At 34.2% G+C, this 14770-nt stretch overlaps 1 protein-coding gene across 1 annotated transcript in view; it reads right to left on the reverse strand.

Moving 5' to 3' along the window:
- Window positions 1–14770, reverse strand: part of SLCO1A2 (solute carrier organic anion transporter family member 1A2) — a 58767-nt gene that overhangs the window by 25730 nt on the left and 18267 nt on the right. Inside the window, exons 7-11 of the mRNA XM_077167939.1 lie at window positions 14479–14700; window positions 7815–7979; window positions 6382–6577; window positions 3873–4038; window positions 2473–2645 (exon numbers count right to left, since the gene is read on the reverse strand). Coding sequence (XP_077024054.1) covers window positions 2473–2645; window positions 3873–4038; window positions 6382–6577; window positions 7815–7979; window positions 14479–14700 — 922 coding nt within the window. The remainder of the gene's footprint in view (window positions 1–2472; window positions 2646–3872; window positions 4039–6381; window positions 6578–7814; window positions 7980–14478; window positions 14701–14770) is intronic.

The following is a 14770-nucleotide window of genomic DNA, read 5'->3' on the forward strand; positions in this document are numbered from 1 at the left end:
ATCAGAACAAGCCCAAAAGCAAAGCTTTTGTTTTTTGCTTTCAAGTTTCAGTAAAAGAAGAGGAAAAGAGAAAAGAAGTAAATTGAACAGGATTGTTTTCATGGCATGAAGGGTAGTGTAATTGAAGGAACCCATGCTTAAGATCTAAGGAGAAGTTGGAGTTATAACAGAGAAGATAGGATTTAACAAATGAGTATAACTGCTGAATCATTATATTGTTATTTCTTTTAGGCTCCAGTGTCTTGGAGTAGTTAGAAGGAAAAACCTAAAATTGTGGAATTGTAACCCAACCAAACTCTGAAATCTGTTCTACAGCCAATTGTGGTGGGCTTTGAAATTTACTGGTTTTTGTATATGTTATTTTTCACAGTAAAAAAAGATTAAGTCATAATTTCTGACAGTGTTTGGTGAATTCATGTATGCATATGCCTTTATGACCCAGATCAAGATTGATGGCACAATACCATCTGTGTCAATATAAAAACATATGCACATACAAAATTCCTTGCCTAATTTACAAAGGAAAATACAAATTTAAGGTCATTTATCAATTATATTATAGTGGGTTTCTATGGAAGGTAGAAGTGGAGAATAGAATGAAAGAAAAATAAATGTCAAATAAAATGAAAATAAAGTAACAGAAAATTAAAGAGAATTTGCCTCAGCCTCTGATGATAATGTATTATGAGCTGAGAAGTATGAAGATCTAAGTTTGCATTTTAGCTCTTTAATTTTCTAGCTGTGTGGATTTTAACAAATAACTTCATTATTGAACTTGAATGAACATTTGTGTGTGGGTGGGTGTTGGTGTTAAGGAAAGAATTCTCTTCCCAATCACTATTTCCAATATCAATAAAATAATCTTTAAAATATAGTAATGTAAAGCCAACATCTATAGTAAAGTACCTCCCAGTTTTAAAAAGTCCTTCATCATTTGTTTCTCACAATAACCTTGTAAGACAATGGAGCATTATCATTATGGTCATTTTTTATTTAAGAAAAATGTAACTCAGAAGATCAATTGACTTGCGTAATTTCTTATAGATAGAATTAGTGAATTGGGGGCTTCTGACAGCTTCAAACTCTACTGTATTATAGATTGAACCATAGAAAGTGGCTGATAGTCAACCATCCTTTACCTATTATTAGCTCTGGGGACAGTGAAATAACTTACTTTTACAAAAAGGAATTATAACTGAGGCTTAGTATCTTAAGTAGTAAGTCAATTAGTCAAAACTCTTAATATAAGGTATATGAGAGTTCTAAATTCTTAGCCGTCATGACTCTAAATGGCTTTCTAAGAAAAAGTCACTTTAATAAATGACCTGAAAGCAATCTAATACAAAAAAAGAAAATATTTTATTTCTATTAGTGAAGTTGTGGGTTTACAGAACAATCATGCATGAAGTACAGGATTCCCATACATAAATAAATTATACTATAGTTAATCGTACGATTACAAAAATACACTTTCATCAACTGTAACAAATGTACCACACTAATGCAAGATGTTAATAATGGGGAGGCTGGAGGGAACTGCCTGAAAATGTAAAGCTGTGTTCCAGTAACCATAAAAAAAGAAAAAATAATAATAATGGGGGGGCATAGGGGAACTCTGTATTTCATACCTGATTTTTCTGTATACCTACAACTTCTCTAAAGAAAAAAGAAGCAAATAACCTCTTTTTGATACAAAGAAAAAGTAGCTATGCTGGCCACAGTGAAATAAGTTAGTTTTGTTTGAATTAACTGTAAGGAAAGTTGAGATAACAAATAAATATGGACTGATTAGAAAAGATGGAATAGTTTATCTTGAGGATAGGATGCAATCAACAATTTATTGAGACCCTTGTGACGGACACTGTCCTAGATTCTGGAGATGCAACTGCAAACCCTGTCAAGGTCTCACATTAATTCAGCAGGTATAGACTCAAAACAATTCTTCTTAAATTGGATTAAATTAAATTTGTAGTATGTATCACGGTATGGGATTTCTTTTTAGGGGTGATGAAAATATTCTAAAGTTTATTGTGCTGATGGTATCTCTGTGAATACACTACTAACTATTGGCTGGTACATTTTCAAGTAAGTAAATTGTATAGTATATTATATATATTGCATAGTATATTGTGTAGTATATTATATGTATAGTATATTATATATTATATGATGATATACATAACACACACACATTTCTCTGAAGGAGATATAGAGCATAACTTGAGAACATTTAGACTGGGGCATTTGACCTGATTGGGGTATGAAGGAAGGCCCTTCTGTGAAAGTGATATTTGAGGTGAGATCTGAAGGATATTTTGGAATTAGCTACAAAGTGTGAAGAAACTTGGCTGGTGTGAGTTCACAAGTGTTCAAGACAAATGCTCCCCTGATCTGGGGCTCTGATGCAATGAGGTTTGGAATAATAAATGCTAATGCCAAAAAAAAAAAGAAAAAGAAAAAGAATTCTTGTACCTCAGAAGAACCATATATCCAGGTATAGCTGCTAAGGAATAAATGAAACTGCTGGTAGCTGACAATATTAAATAGTACTGGAGCATCATGGAACAGTCATGTCCTTTCTCACATAGCCCAAGTACCGCAGTGGAATTTTCTGATGTTTGAATGCAGCTACAATTTTGGAATACCTGTCAAAAATACGTGGAAAGGAAGGAAAAATCATGAGCACAAATCTCAAATGTTTTCTACATACCAATTGGATCAAGATGCCTACTCCCTTTATAATTTCTTTATGTATCTCTCATAGTTATGGCATAAAACAAAACATAGAAATATGACTTCAGAAAAATGGAATATTCCGCTAAATATGTGCAATAGCTCAACTATCCTAAAGGTACACTTTTTTTTTTTTTTGCATGGGCAGGCACCAGAAATTGAACCCGAGTCTCCAGCATGGTAGGTGAGAATTCTGCCACTGAGCCACCATTGCACCACCCCCTAAAGGTACAGTTTTTAAAAAACACATACTGTTTAGCTATAACAATACATACGACAACAAAACCAAGTGCTCCATTGAACTATTTAGACGTTTACAAATAAAATTTTATTAGAAAGACACAGTTTATTTTAAAAATCAGAGTCAATTGAACCCTTTTTGAATGGTTAAATGTTGCCAACTCAGTAAGAATGAAATTTATATTTTACTTTGGTCACCAAACTATAAGTATTGTAACATTTTGAGGCAAGAAAATATGCTTAAGTCTATCTTATTAAAAACTGTCAGAATGTGGGAGTGCAAGGATAGTTCAGAGGTAGAACTCCCACCTACCATGTGGGAGACGTGGGTTCGTTCCTGGTCAGCGCACTTCCCCAAAAACAAACAAACAAGCAAAACAACAAACAAATAAAAAATCTAACAAATGGTGCTGCAATAACAGCATACTCACATGGAAAAATAACGAAATGTGACCCCGCCATACAGCATACAAAAAAAAAAACCTGTCAGAAATGTGAAAAACACAGAAAGTACATGCATATACATGTACAAAAATGAAGAAAAATTAGTTGGAAAAGTAGGGTTAAAACTGCTGACTTTATCTTAATCTAAATACTTCAGGCAAGAGGGTTTTTAACTCAAATTATAAAAGTAATCTCAAATGCTTTCAAATTACAGATCAGCATTCAGACACAATGAAGGTTTTAAATAAGATCTAGGAAATAAAAAGTAAATCAAGTGAGTATATAGAAAGTAACTGGTTCTTTACACACACACACACACACACACATGCAAATAGGTTTTGAGGAAAAACTTTAAATTTACTTTTATCCAATGCAGACCCAGTTCATATTTGAAATGTGTCAGGTATACAAAACAAAATTTCTATGAAAAAAAAACAGCCGATAGGCTATGTTACCATGTTTATTCCTGTTCCAATAGATTTCTCACAACCAGCAAGACAAGCTGACATATAGGACAAACCATTGTCGCCACAAACAGGATCCCATATTTTAGTTGGGCAGTTGCAGTCCATGTTGCAGTCAGCAAAAACAGTATTTCCCACAGAAAAATTATGTTGCATTCTGAAATGATTTAAAATGATGCCATGGGTATTGAAAGATGATTTAGACATTTCCCTTTTCTTCCTCTCATCTCAATCTCCATTTATATTCCTGTCCTTACCCCACTCCAAAAAACCAAACAAACAGAAATCTGACACTACATTTTTAACATTAAAGCATGAATTCTTAAATTCAGACTTTTACTATCTTAAACTTGTTTAATTCTTTGGGGCCTTCACAGCTCCAGAAACAACTCCCGGAATTATATTTAGTGAGAAGCAACAGATTAGAGACTATAAGAAGTGCCGGGTTTGTGTAAGGTGGTGCTAAGCCCATTTCTACGTCACAATTTATGGCTTTCAAGTCCTTTTAATAATTTATTTGAAAAAGAGATTTTGAGGGTAAAGTTTGATTTGGTCATGATTTTTTACTGTGAAGTTGCATGACCTCTTTATTGATGAGAGTGTATTTATCCCAGGGCTTGATTCCTGAACACAGGCTACTCAGGGATAGCGATAAGGGATATTGCTCCAACATGAGCTATGTCCTAGCCTCAGAAATTTAGGATGCCCAAACTGACCAAGGCAAGGAACGGGGTATACGAAAACAATGCAACAGAATTAAATCATCATCACCGTGGGGTCGGAGCAAGCTGTTTTTTTTCCTGCCCTACTACTTACTAGTTTCATGATCTTGGAGAATTGACTTCACCTCTCTGATATCAGTTTTCTTATCCATAAATGAGAATAATAAAATGAATCTCTTGAAGTTATTACCAATATTTATCAGACAGGAAATAAAAAGTAATTTTTATTATTTATCACTATTGTCTGCTTCATCATGACCCTTTAATTGAAGATTATTCCTAGTCTGAAATGTCTCTGAAAGATCCAGTTACATGCAGAAGTGGATAATCAGATTCATTTTGCTCCTCTGGGTCCCTATGCATTCTAGACCAAATGCCTGCAACAATCATTTATGTCACCTCGGTACTGTGGCTCTGGCATAAAAGATATCTACCTCAGTGGCCATATAGCTACTTTTTCAATGACGTATTTCAAATAAACTTATAACCAAAATATAAGCAATAGTTGCATGAGTACTGTATGAGAGGTGTTTTGCCAGATAATATAAGAATTCAAATGAATATGATTCTAATCTCTCTGGTTGATTCATATGGCAGAAAGTAATACACAAGGGCATACCAGCAATGTTAAATTCAAGGGCTACTTTGAAAATCAAATTCTACAAGTTCTGTTTACAATGTAGAGAAGGCATTTAGCTGCATAAACATAGCTACTTGAGCAAACAAATACATTCTTTTAGTATAGAAAGTTCCCAGCAAAACAAAATTTTCTTATGCTCAGTTTAATGTGGTTGAAGGAATGCTAGCATGGGACTCTAGAGACTGAATTCATGTCCTAACTCTGTGACTACATCACAGTGTGGCTCTCTATAGGTTACTTCATCTCTTTGGGAATGAAGATAATTGTAGCTTGTTCATCTAGACAACCTTTAAGATTGTTTCCGATTTAAATTCTAGTATTTTATATAGATAGAGTTAAAGAGGTTTGCCATGAATTCCCTTTCTTAGTCAATCTCTCTGAATCTCAATTTCTTCATCTGTAAAATGGAAATAATAATAACTACCTTTAAGGGAGTTCACAAGACTCAAATCAGAAAATCTAAATGAAATTATTTTATAGTTTTACATTTAAAACCATTTCAATCTTATATGCCATGATAATTTTAAAGGGAATATTTTAGGATGCCCCTCATTTCACTTTAACTGGTTAAACTGGTATCCAATTATGCTCTTACAAAGAATTTTTAAAATTCAACATCACTATGCAAACCTTCCTATCAATTCAGATAACCCTCAAAAAAACAAAATATAAAAGGATTCAATGCTTTAGACATAATTATACAAATGAGATATCAATTAAATGAATTAATATAGCATACAATGTGAAAATAAGTAAAGCTATTTTAGACTACATTGTCAATTTTTAATTTATACCCATTTAAGAGAAGGTAAAATATATGGATAACATATCCTAATACAAACAAAATTGTAAGTAGTTTCTTTGCTATCTAATTTGATGTCTACTAGGATTTCACAAAGATAATCTCTCTCTCTCTCTCTTTCTCATACACACACACACACACATATACAACTCACCCACCCTGTGATATGTCCCAAAAAACTTTAATAAGCCTACAAACCATATGGATTAGATTAGGAAGATGATGGGTCACTGTCATGAACTCAAATAAGCAGATGATATGGATTTAGAAAATCATCAGAAAAAATAGGCTACTAGCTCTTTGTTATAAAGATATATTCATTAGAAAACAACATACCCTTCATAAGAGGTGGTTATTCCAGCAACTGAAGAATTTTCACAGGTGGTGAGAAAAGAGAAAAAGTGGAGAAGATATTCAAGTAAAGATAGCCAACATCCTATGTGGGCAGCTTGTTTGACAGTAAGCTTGAACTTCTTCATAAGTAAACCACCAACTATATATCCAATGCATATTGGAGGTAAGTTGTAAATACCTACAAACAGAAGCAAAATATAACTTACGAAATGGCTTAGCAAAGGAAAACTTATTTTATCACTTTTCTCTAATAGGTCTTACAGAAGAAATCATTTAGGCCCAACTCACAGTGAAGAAACCTGATTCAATTTTATTCCCACCTAGGTACAGACTACAGAGAGATTTCAAAATACCCTACAAAGTTGAGGCATGTTTTGGAAGATTTTTAGTGTTGTTGCTAATTTAGTTAATTGCAGTTGGTTATAAATCCCTTGCAAGCAGGTATCAGTATCTCTTTTCTTAGGGTCTAGACAAGAGTGCAGGGTCAAAGTTGACCAATCATCTACTATCTGTGAGGTGGATTTTATATAACAATAGCCTTGCCTATTCCCACTCTGGTTGTTAAGAGTTTGGCCCAAGGTACTTAAGTCACATTGCTGGACCTGTGCTTATCTAGTGTATTCACATTTCTTGTCTTGCTGCTACTGAATTGCACCCTCCCCTCCCCCACTTCATCCCACACAAAGAAAAAAAAAAGCAGAAAAAGGAAAAGGCAACCTTGGGTTGCATTCTTATAATACCAGGATCTGCTCACTGAATTACATTTCTGGAGCACCTGATGAAAATCCATCCCAGTGCCTGACATCTGATTGAGCATATTTGAAGTGGGCCTTTAACAAATATTCTAGGTGATTCAGGTGCAGGTACTCCAAGAAATTCACTTTTCAAAAGAGTAGAAAAATCTCAGGAGAAACTCAAGATGGGATAGAAGCACAGTGTTGGGGTCAGCGTATTCACAAGAAAAGCAGAACTTATGTGGCTGCAGAGACACCTACAACAACTAGGGGGACAAGGAAATTAAATCTGGAGGAACACAAGAATCCAGGATTGGAGCCAAAATAGTCAAATCTGGCTACAAGAAAAAAAAAAAATCCTAATGAGTTAATACAGTCTTCCTTAAATAAACAGATGGCCTGTTTGAAAATCGCACCTAAATTGTGCACTCTCCAAGATCTCCACAAATATTATGATTTAAAAAAAGTTCTAACCAAAGAGAGAGCATAAAAGAAAAGAAAGTCAGGATATTCCTGGACTTTTCCCTTCCCAACCACCTATTCCTCTGGAAAGTGGAAGAGAGAAACATACCAGAAACAGAAGAGAGGCTTCAATTTAGAAAGTTTCTAGACCCATCATTGCACTGTTCACCATTTCATGGGGGAAAAAAGGAGAACCAATAATGCCAAAAACAAACATACCAATTAAAAAGATTGCATCTGAAGATGATTTTCCATATTGCTGTTCCAGATATTTAGGCATGAAGGAGATCATATTAACAAATGCATTGAACTGTATCACACTTATAAGTATGAAAAGCATGTAAATTGGATTGCATAGAAGACTTCTCATGAATGGGAAAAAATCTGAAATGATAGAATGACAAATGTCAAACTAAATTGGCTTTGTATTTCGTGGCTGGCTTTTCCTGAAAATTCAACCTCCTCCTCAAATTATGTTTTTCTGTTTAAGATACATATGCTTGTTAATTCTTTTTTACCTTTTTTTTTAATTGTTCCTAATTTTCTTTTTTCTTTTTTTATTAATTAAAAAAAATTAACTAACACAACATTTAGAAATCATTCCATTCTACATATGCAATCAGTAATTCTTAATATCATCACATAGATGCATGATCATCATTTCTTAGTACATTTGCATCGATTTAGGAAAAGAACTAGCAAGACAACAGAAAAAGAAATAAAATGATAATATAGAGAAAAAATAAAAATAAAAAATACAAAAAATATATTAAAAAAAACCAAAAAACTATAGCTCAGATGCAGCTTCATTCAGTGTTTTAACATAACTACATTACAATTAGGTAGTATTGTGCTGTCCATTTTTGAGTTTTTGTATCTAGTCCTGTTGCACAGTCTGTATCCCTTCAGCTCCAATTACCCATTATCTTACCCTGTTTCTAACTCCTGCTGGACTCTGTTACCAATGACATATTCCAAGTTTATTCTCTAATGTCGGTTCACATCAGTGGGACCATACAGTATTTGTCCTTTAGTTTTTGGCTAGTCTCACTCAGCATAATGTTCTCTAGGTCCATCCATGTTATTACGTGCTTCATAAGTTTATTCTGTCTTAAAGCTGCATAATATTCCATCATATGTATATACCACAGTTTGTTTAGCCACTCGTCTGTTGATGGACATTCTGGCTGTTTCCATCTCTTTGCAATTGTAAATAACGCTGCTATAAACATTGGTGTGCAAATGTCCGTTTGTGTCTTTGCCCTTAAGTCCTTTGAGTAGATACCTAGCAATGGTATTGCTGGGTCGTATGGCAATTCTACATTCAGCTTTTTGAGGAACTGCCAAACTGCCTTCCACAGTGGTTGCACCATTTGACATTCCCACCAACAGTGGATAAGTGTGCCTCTTTCTCCGCATCCTCTCCAGCACTTGTCATTTTCTGTTTTGTTGATAATGGCCATTCTGGTGGGTGTGAGATGATATCTCATTGTGGTTTTGATTTGCATTTCTCTAATGGCCAGGGACATTGAGCATCTCTTCATGTGCCTTTTGGCCATTTGTATTTCCTCTTCTGAGAGGTGTCTGTTCAAGTCTTTTTCCCATTTTGTAATTGGATTGTCTGTCTTTTTGTTGTTGAGTTGAACAATCTCATTATAAATTCTGGATACTAGACCTTTATCTGATATGTCGTTTCCAAATATTGTCTCCCATTGTGTAGGTTGTCTTTCTACTTTCTTGATGAAGTTCTTTGATGCACAAAAGTGTTTAATTTTGAGGAGCTCCCATTTATTTCTTTCTTTCTTCAGTGCTCTTGCTTTAGGTTTAAGGTCTATAAAACCGCCTCCAATTGTAAGATTCATAAGATATCTCCCTACATTTTCCTCTAACTGTTTTATGGTCTTAGACCTAATGTTTAGATCTTTGATCCATTTTGAGTTAACTTTTGTCTAAGGTGTGAGATACAGGTCCTCTTTCATTCTTTTGCATATGGATATCCAGTTCTCTAGGCACCATTTATTGAAGAGACTGTTCTGTCCCAGGTGAGTTGGTTTGACTGCCTTATCAAAGATCAAATGTCCATAGATGAGAAGGTCTATATCTGAGCACTCTATTCAATTCCATTGGTCGATATATCTATCTTTATGCCAATACCATGCTGTTTTGACCACTGTGGCTTCATAATATGCCTTAAAGTCCGGCAGTGTGAGACCTCCAGCTTCGTTTTTTTTTTCCTCAAGATACTTTTAGCGATTCGGGGCACCCTGCCCTTCCAGATAAATTTGCTTATTGGTTTTTCTATTTCTGAAAAATGAGTTGTTGGGATTTTGATTGGTATTGCATTGACTCTGTAAATCAATTTAGGTAGAATTGACACCTTAACTATATTTAGTCTTCCAGTCCATGAACACGGTATGCCTTTCCATCTATTTAGGTCTTCTGTGATTTCTTTTAACAGTTTTTTTGTAGTTTTCTTTGTATAGGTCTTTTGTCTCTTTAGTTAAATTTATTCCTAAGTATTTTATTCTTTTAGTTGCAATTGTAAATGGAATTCGTTTCTTGATTTCCCCCTCAGGTTGTTCATTGCTAGTGTATAGAAACACTACAGATTTTTGAATGTTGATCTTGTAACCTGCTACTTTGCTGTACTCATTTATTAGCTCTAGTAGTTTTGTTGTGGATTTTTCCGGGTTTTCAACGTATAGTATCATATCATCTGCAAACAGTGATAGTTTTACTTCTTCCTTTTTTACCTTTTGACAGTAAAGTGATATAGTTGTTTTGGTAGTTTCTGGAACTCATTGATACAGCTGACTGGGTAGGGATCAGAAGACAATAGTTTTTCTTTCACTAAGTTAATATTGTGACTTAAGACAAAACTATAAAGTGAAGTCCTGTTGCAGACATGGACACTTGTTGCTATCTTTCAGCAACCCCTGCGAAATGAGACACACAGACATACAAGACGTACAAGATGACTGCAGCCCCGAAGAGCTTCAGCTGCTTTATTTTATATCCTTTCTCACAGCTCTTTTGCTGACCAAGCCTGCTTTTTAGTATATTACTCCCTACATACAAGAGATAGCTAAAAAGACCTTGGGGGTTAAGAAAAAACAAACACCCACACTTATCCACTGTTGGTGGGAGTGTCAAATGGTGCAACCACTGTGGAAGGCAGTTTGGCGGTTCCTCAAAAAGCTGAATATAGAATTGCCATACGACCCAGCAATACCATTGCTAGGTATCTACTCAAAGGACTTAAGGGCAAAGACACAAACGGACATTTGCACACCAATGTTTATAGCAGCATTATTTACAATTGCAAAGAGATGGAAACAGCCAAAATGTCCATCAACAGACGAGTGGCTAAACAAACTGTGGTATATACATACGATGGAATATTATGCAGCTTTAAGACAGAATAAACTTATGAAGCACGTAATAACATGGATGGACCTAGAGAACATTATGCTGAGTGAGACTAGCCAAAAACTAAAGGACAAATACTGTATGGTCCCACTGATGTGAACCGACATTAGAGAATAAACTTGGAATATGTCATTGGTAACAGAGTCCAGCAGGAGTTAGAAACAGGGTAAGATAATGGGTAATTGGAGCTGAAGGGATACAGACTGTGCAACAGGACTAGATACAAAAACTCAAAAATGGACAGCACAATAATACCTAATTGTAAAGTAATCATGTTAAAACACTGTGAAGCTGCATCTGAACTATAGGTGTTTTTTTTTTGTCTGTCTGTTTGTCTTTTTTTTCCTTTTCTTTTCTTTTTTTTTACTATTAATATTATTTTTATTTTTTCTCTGTATTAACATTCTATATCTTTTTCTGTTGTTTTGCTAGTTCTTTTCCCAAATCGATGCAAATGTACTAAGAAATGATGATCATGCATCTATGTGATGATGTTAAGAATTACTGATTGCATATGTAGAATGGAATGATTTCTAAATGTTGGGTTAATTTCTTTTTTTTTCTTTAATTAATAAAAAAAAAGAGAGAGAAAACAAACATTCTGTCCCTCTCAGACTGTCCTCCAAGTAAGCAGATAACAGTCTCCACAGTTTACTGCCAAGGCCACTCTGAAGCCAGCCACTCCCAATAAATTCCGCAGGTTTTCTATTAACCCTTGCCTCCTACAAAGTCCTATGGTAATGACAAAGAAAATATTGGAGAATATGTAAACTCATGGAGACAGAAATTACAGTACAGGTTTCCAGGGGCAGGGGACAGGAGGAATGAGGAGTTAATGCATAATGGATATAGGGTTTCTGTTTGGGGAGATGGGAAAGTTTTAGTAATGGAAGGTGGTGAGGGTACTGCAATATTGTGAATATGATTAATCTCATTCAGTGGTAAGCTTGGAAGTGGTTGAGATGGGAAAGTTTATGTTGCATATCTGTTCAATTCAAAATTTAAAAAAAGTAGAAGGAGCAACCAAAGAGTAATACACGAACTTGAAAGGGACCTAGCAAGGGAAGAGAAAAAGTTCCAAGGGACATTATTGAGTCATATGAAAAAAAATGGAATAAAGACCATATATTATATCAATGCTAAATTTCTTGAACTTGATAACTACATGTATCAAAATAACTACATGTATTCACAAAATGAATATCCTTGTTCTTAGGAACTGTACATGGCAGTGTTAAGTGTTCAAAGGCCATGAGGTATATAACCTATACTAACATGTTCAGAAAATGATAGCCAGATACAGCAAATGTGGCAAAATGTTAAAATTGGTGGATTTGGGTAATCTGAGTATCTGGGGCAGAGGGATAGGGATATGTTGGCATTCTCTGTATGGGATTTGTATTATTTTTGTAACTGTCCTGTAAGTTTGAAAGTATTTCAATAAAAGAAGTTTTAAAAAAAACTATAAAGTGGCCAAAATATTGTCTGTGTACACTCAAATCTCCTTTTCATCCTTCTCGTTTCCCTTCTTTTAAAATTCTCTTTTCTAGATCATCTAGAATGAAAATGCTGCCCATTCTGTTCTCTAGGTCTGGAAGGCCATCAATCTAATCAATATGAGAAATAAATTCACACAAATTTTGATATGCTTATCCCTTGAATATTTAAAGTGAAGATTTTTGTGGGACTCAATGGAAGAAATTTTCTCAAGTACGTATTTCTGCTTCTTCAGAACAACAGTTGTGGCATACCTGCCAGTGGCTCTCAACTGGATGCACAGTGGATCCACTTAGGGACCTTTTAAAAATGACCAACCACTCTCAGAGACACTGATTATATCGACATATGCTAAGAACAATGTGAATGATTTAACCCCAATTGTTAACCCCTCTTTTTGTGGATTGAGAAAAAGCTCAGAACCAAATTTGTGGGCCTGTCATTTAGGGTCAAATTCTCACTTCCAGTTGCTTTTTACTTTTCTTATCATCATATTCTGTTTTAATTCCCTTACTTAATTTGTATTGTCCAGGTCTGATTAATAAAGCAGATAACTTGGAAAAGGAAGCACAGCCTAATGCAAATAAATGAATTCTAGGTGTAGAACTTATATTCATAGATAAGAGACATGGCAGGGAAGTGAAGTGTGGTAAGAGTTCCTTGGAGCTTTAAAAAACCACCTGTGTTTATCCAAGTAGTTCAAATTTCTTGCCCACAGGTCTTATAATAAGCTAGCCTCTTTCTGAGTTTTGAAAATCAAATTGACTTTGCAGACCACAAATTCAATTCCGTGTTAAAATCTTCTATCAGTCCATATCAGCCCTTTCAGAAGAGTTGTTAATGTAATCATGATTACTCAGAATTCACAAGGTTCTGAATAGGCTCCTAGTGAACCCAGCATGATAAAATTATGCTCAACTGAGATTTATGCAGATTTTTAATAGTTAATAAAAATTCTGTTCAAATCTGTATTATAATCTATGGGTAATGGCAGACATAGCAACAAGTAATACTAATCAACAATAACAGTAGTATTATACACCAGAATCTTTTTTAACTTTTTAAATGAGAGTTAAAAAAAAATAGCAACAATCCTCTAATACTATTATCATCTCCATTTTACAGATAAGGAAACTGAGCCTCTCCTTACTCCCTCCAAAATATTCTAAAACACTCCAGAGCCCAAGCCATAACTTATACTGATTAAATCAGAACCTCCCGAGAATACTATAAAATTTCTGAATATCAGTATTTTTAAAAACTCCAAGGTGATTCCAATGTGCCACCAAGTTTGAGAGTCAGTGTTTTGGAATATTAAATATTTAGACCACTTCAGCTTAGTTTGCCACAGAAACACCTGTGTAGTAAACTTTGGGCTTTTATTAAGGATCTCTACATATTAAAAAAAAAAACTATACTAAGAAATGTGTCCCTGCATTTCCTAGAAAATTACATGAATCATATCTCAATTTTTTTCTTTTGTAATTTGTTACTTGGGTAACAGTTTTCTCTCTAAGAATTATTGGTCTTCCTTTATCAGTCAGAGAATTATATGACCTATATAGTTAATCTAACATTTTAATTACACAACTATACTACTTGTTGGGATTTAATATATATCTTTTCCTTCTTGACTTTCTTCATTTTTCAATAGATGTTTGTCAATTAAAATTTTTAAAGCACATGGGACCAAATAAATAAATATATTTATTGAGTGTTTAACATAAAATTTTACATAAAGTTTATTCAGAGATAGTTCAACTTCCAAATTATATAATTTGTTCTTAAATAGTCTTAAAGGAGGAAACAGACTAGTTAGACATTATTGACGGGTGACTGTTAATGGCAAATTAATTTAATGAGCATAGTATATTTTACTATATTATAGTGTCAGACTAAAATTCAGATACTTCTAGGTAAAATAAAATTATACAGAATTTAAAACATTTTTATTTACCTTTAGTGATTGTGTCCTTTTCCTTTTTGATCTGATTTTTACGTGTCTCCTCCTTGTAATTTCTAATGATATCAGCATTATCCTTTAGCCCTTCCTTTGGAAGTGTTTTGGGCAAAAAGAAAAAAGGAATGGCAGTGAGCACATTCACTCCTGCGCAAATCAAAAAGCCAAACCACCATGCACCAACCCAACGAGTATCAGTGGGAGTTATGGTCAGATCATCTGTAAAGAAATGTACACATTCTTATTAGTTCAAAGTCGCTATTCTCCATATGTACTACAGAAAATTATT

This window comes from Tamandua tetradactyla, chromosome 7 (genome assembly GCF_023851605.1).
Source record: "Tamandua tetradactyla isolate mTamTet1 chromosome 7, mTamTet1.pri, whole genome shotgun sequence".
In the NCBI taxonomy this organism is placed as follows: domain Eukaryota; kingdom Metazoa; phylum Chordata; class Mammalia; order Pilosa; family Myrmecophagidae; genus Tamandua; species Tamandua tetradactyla.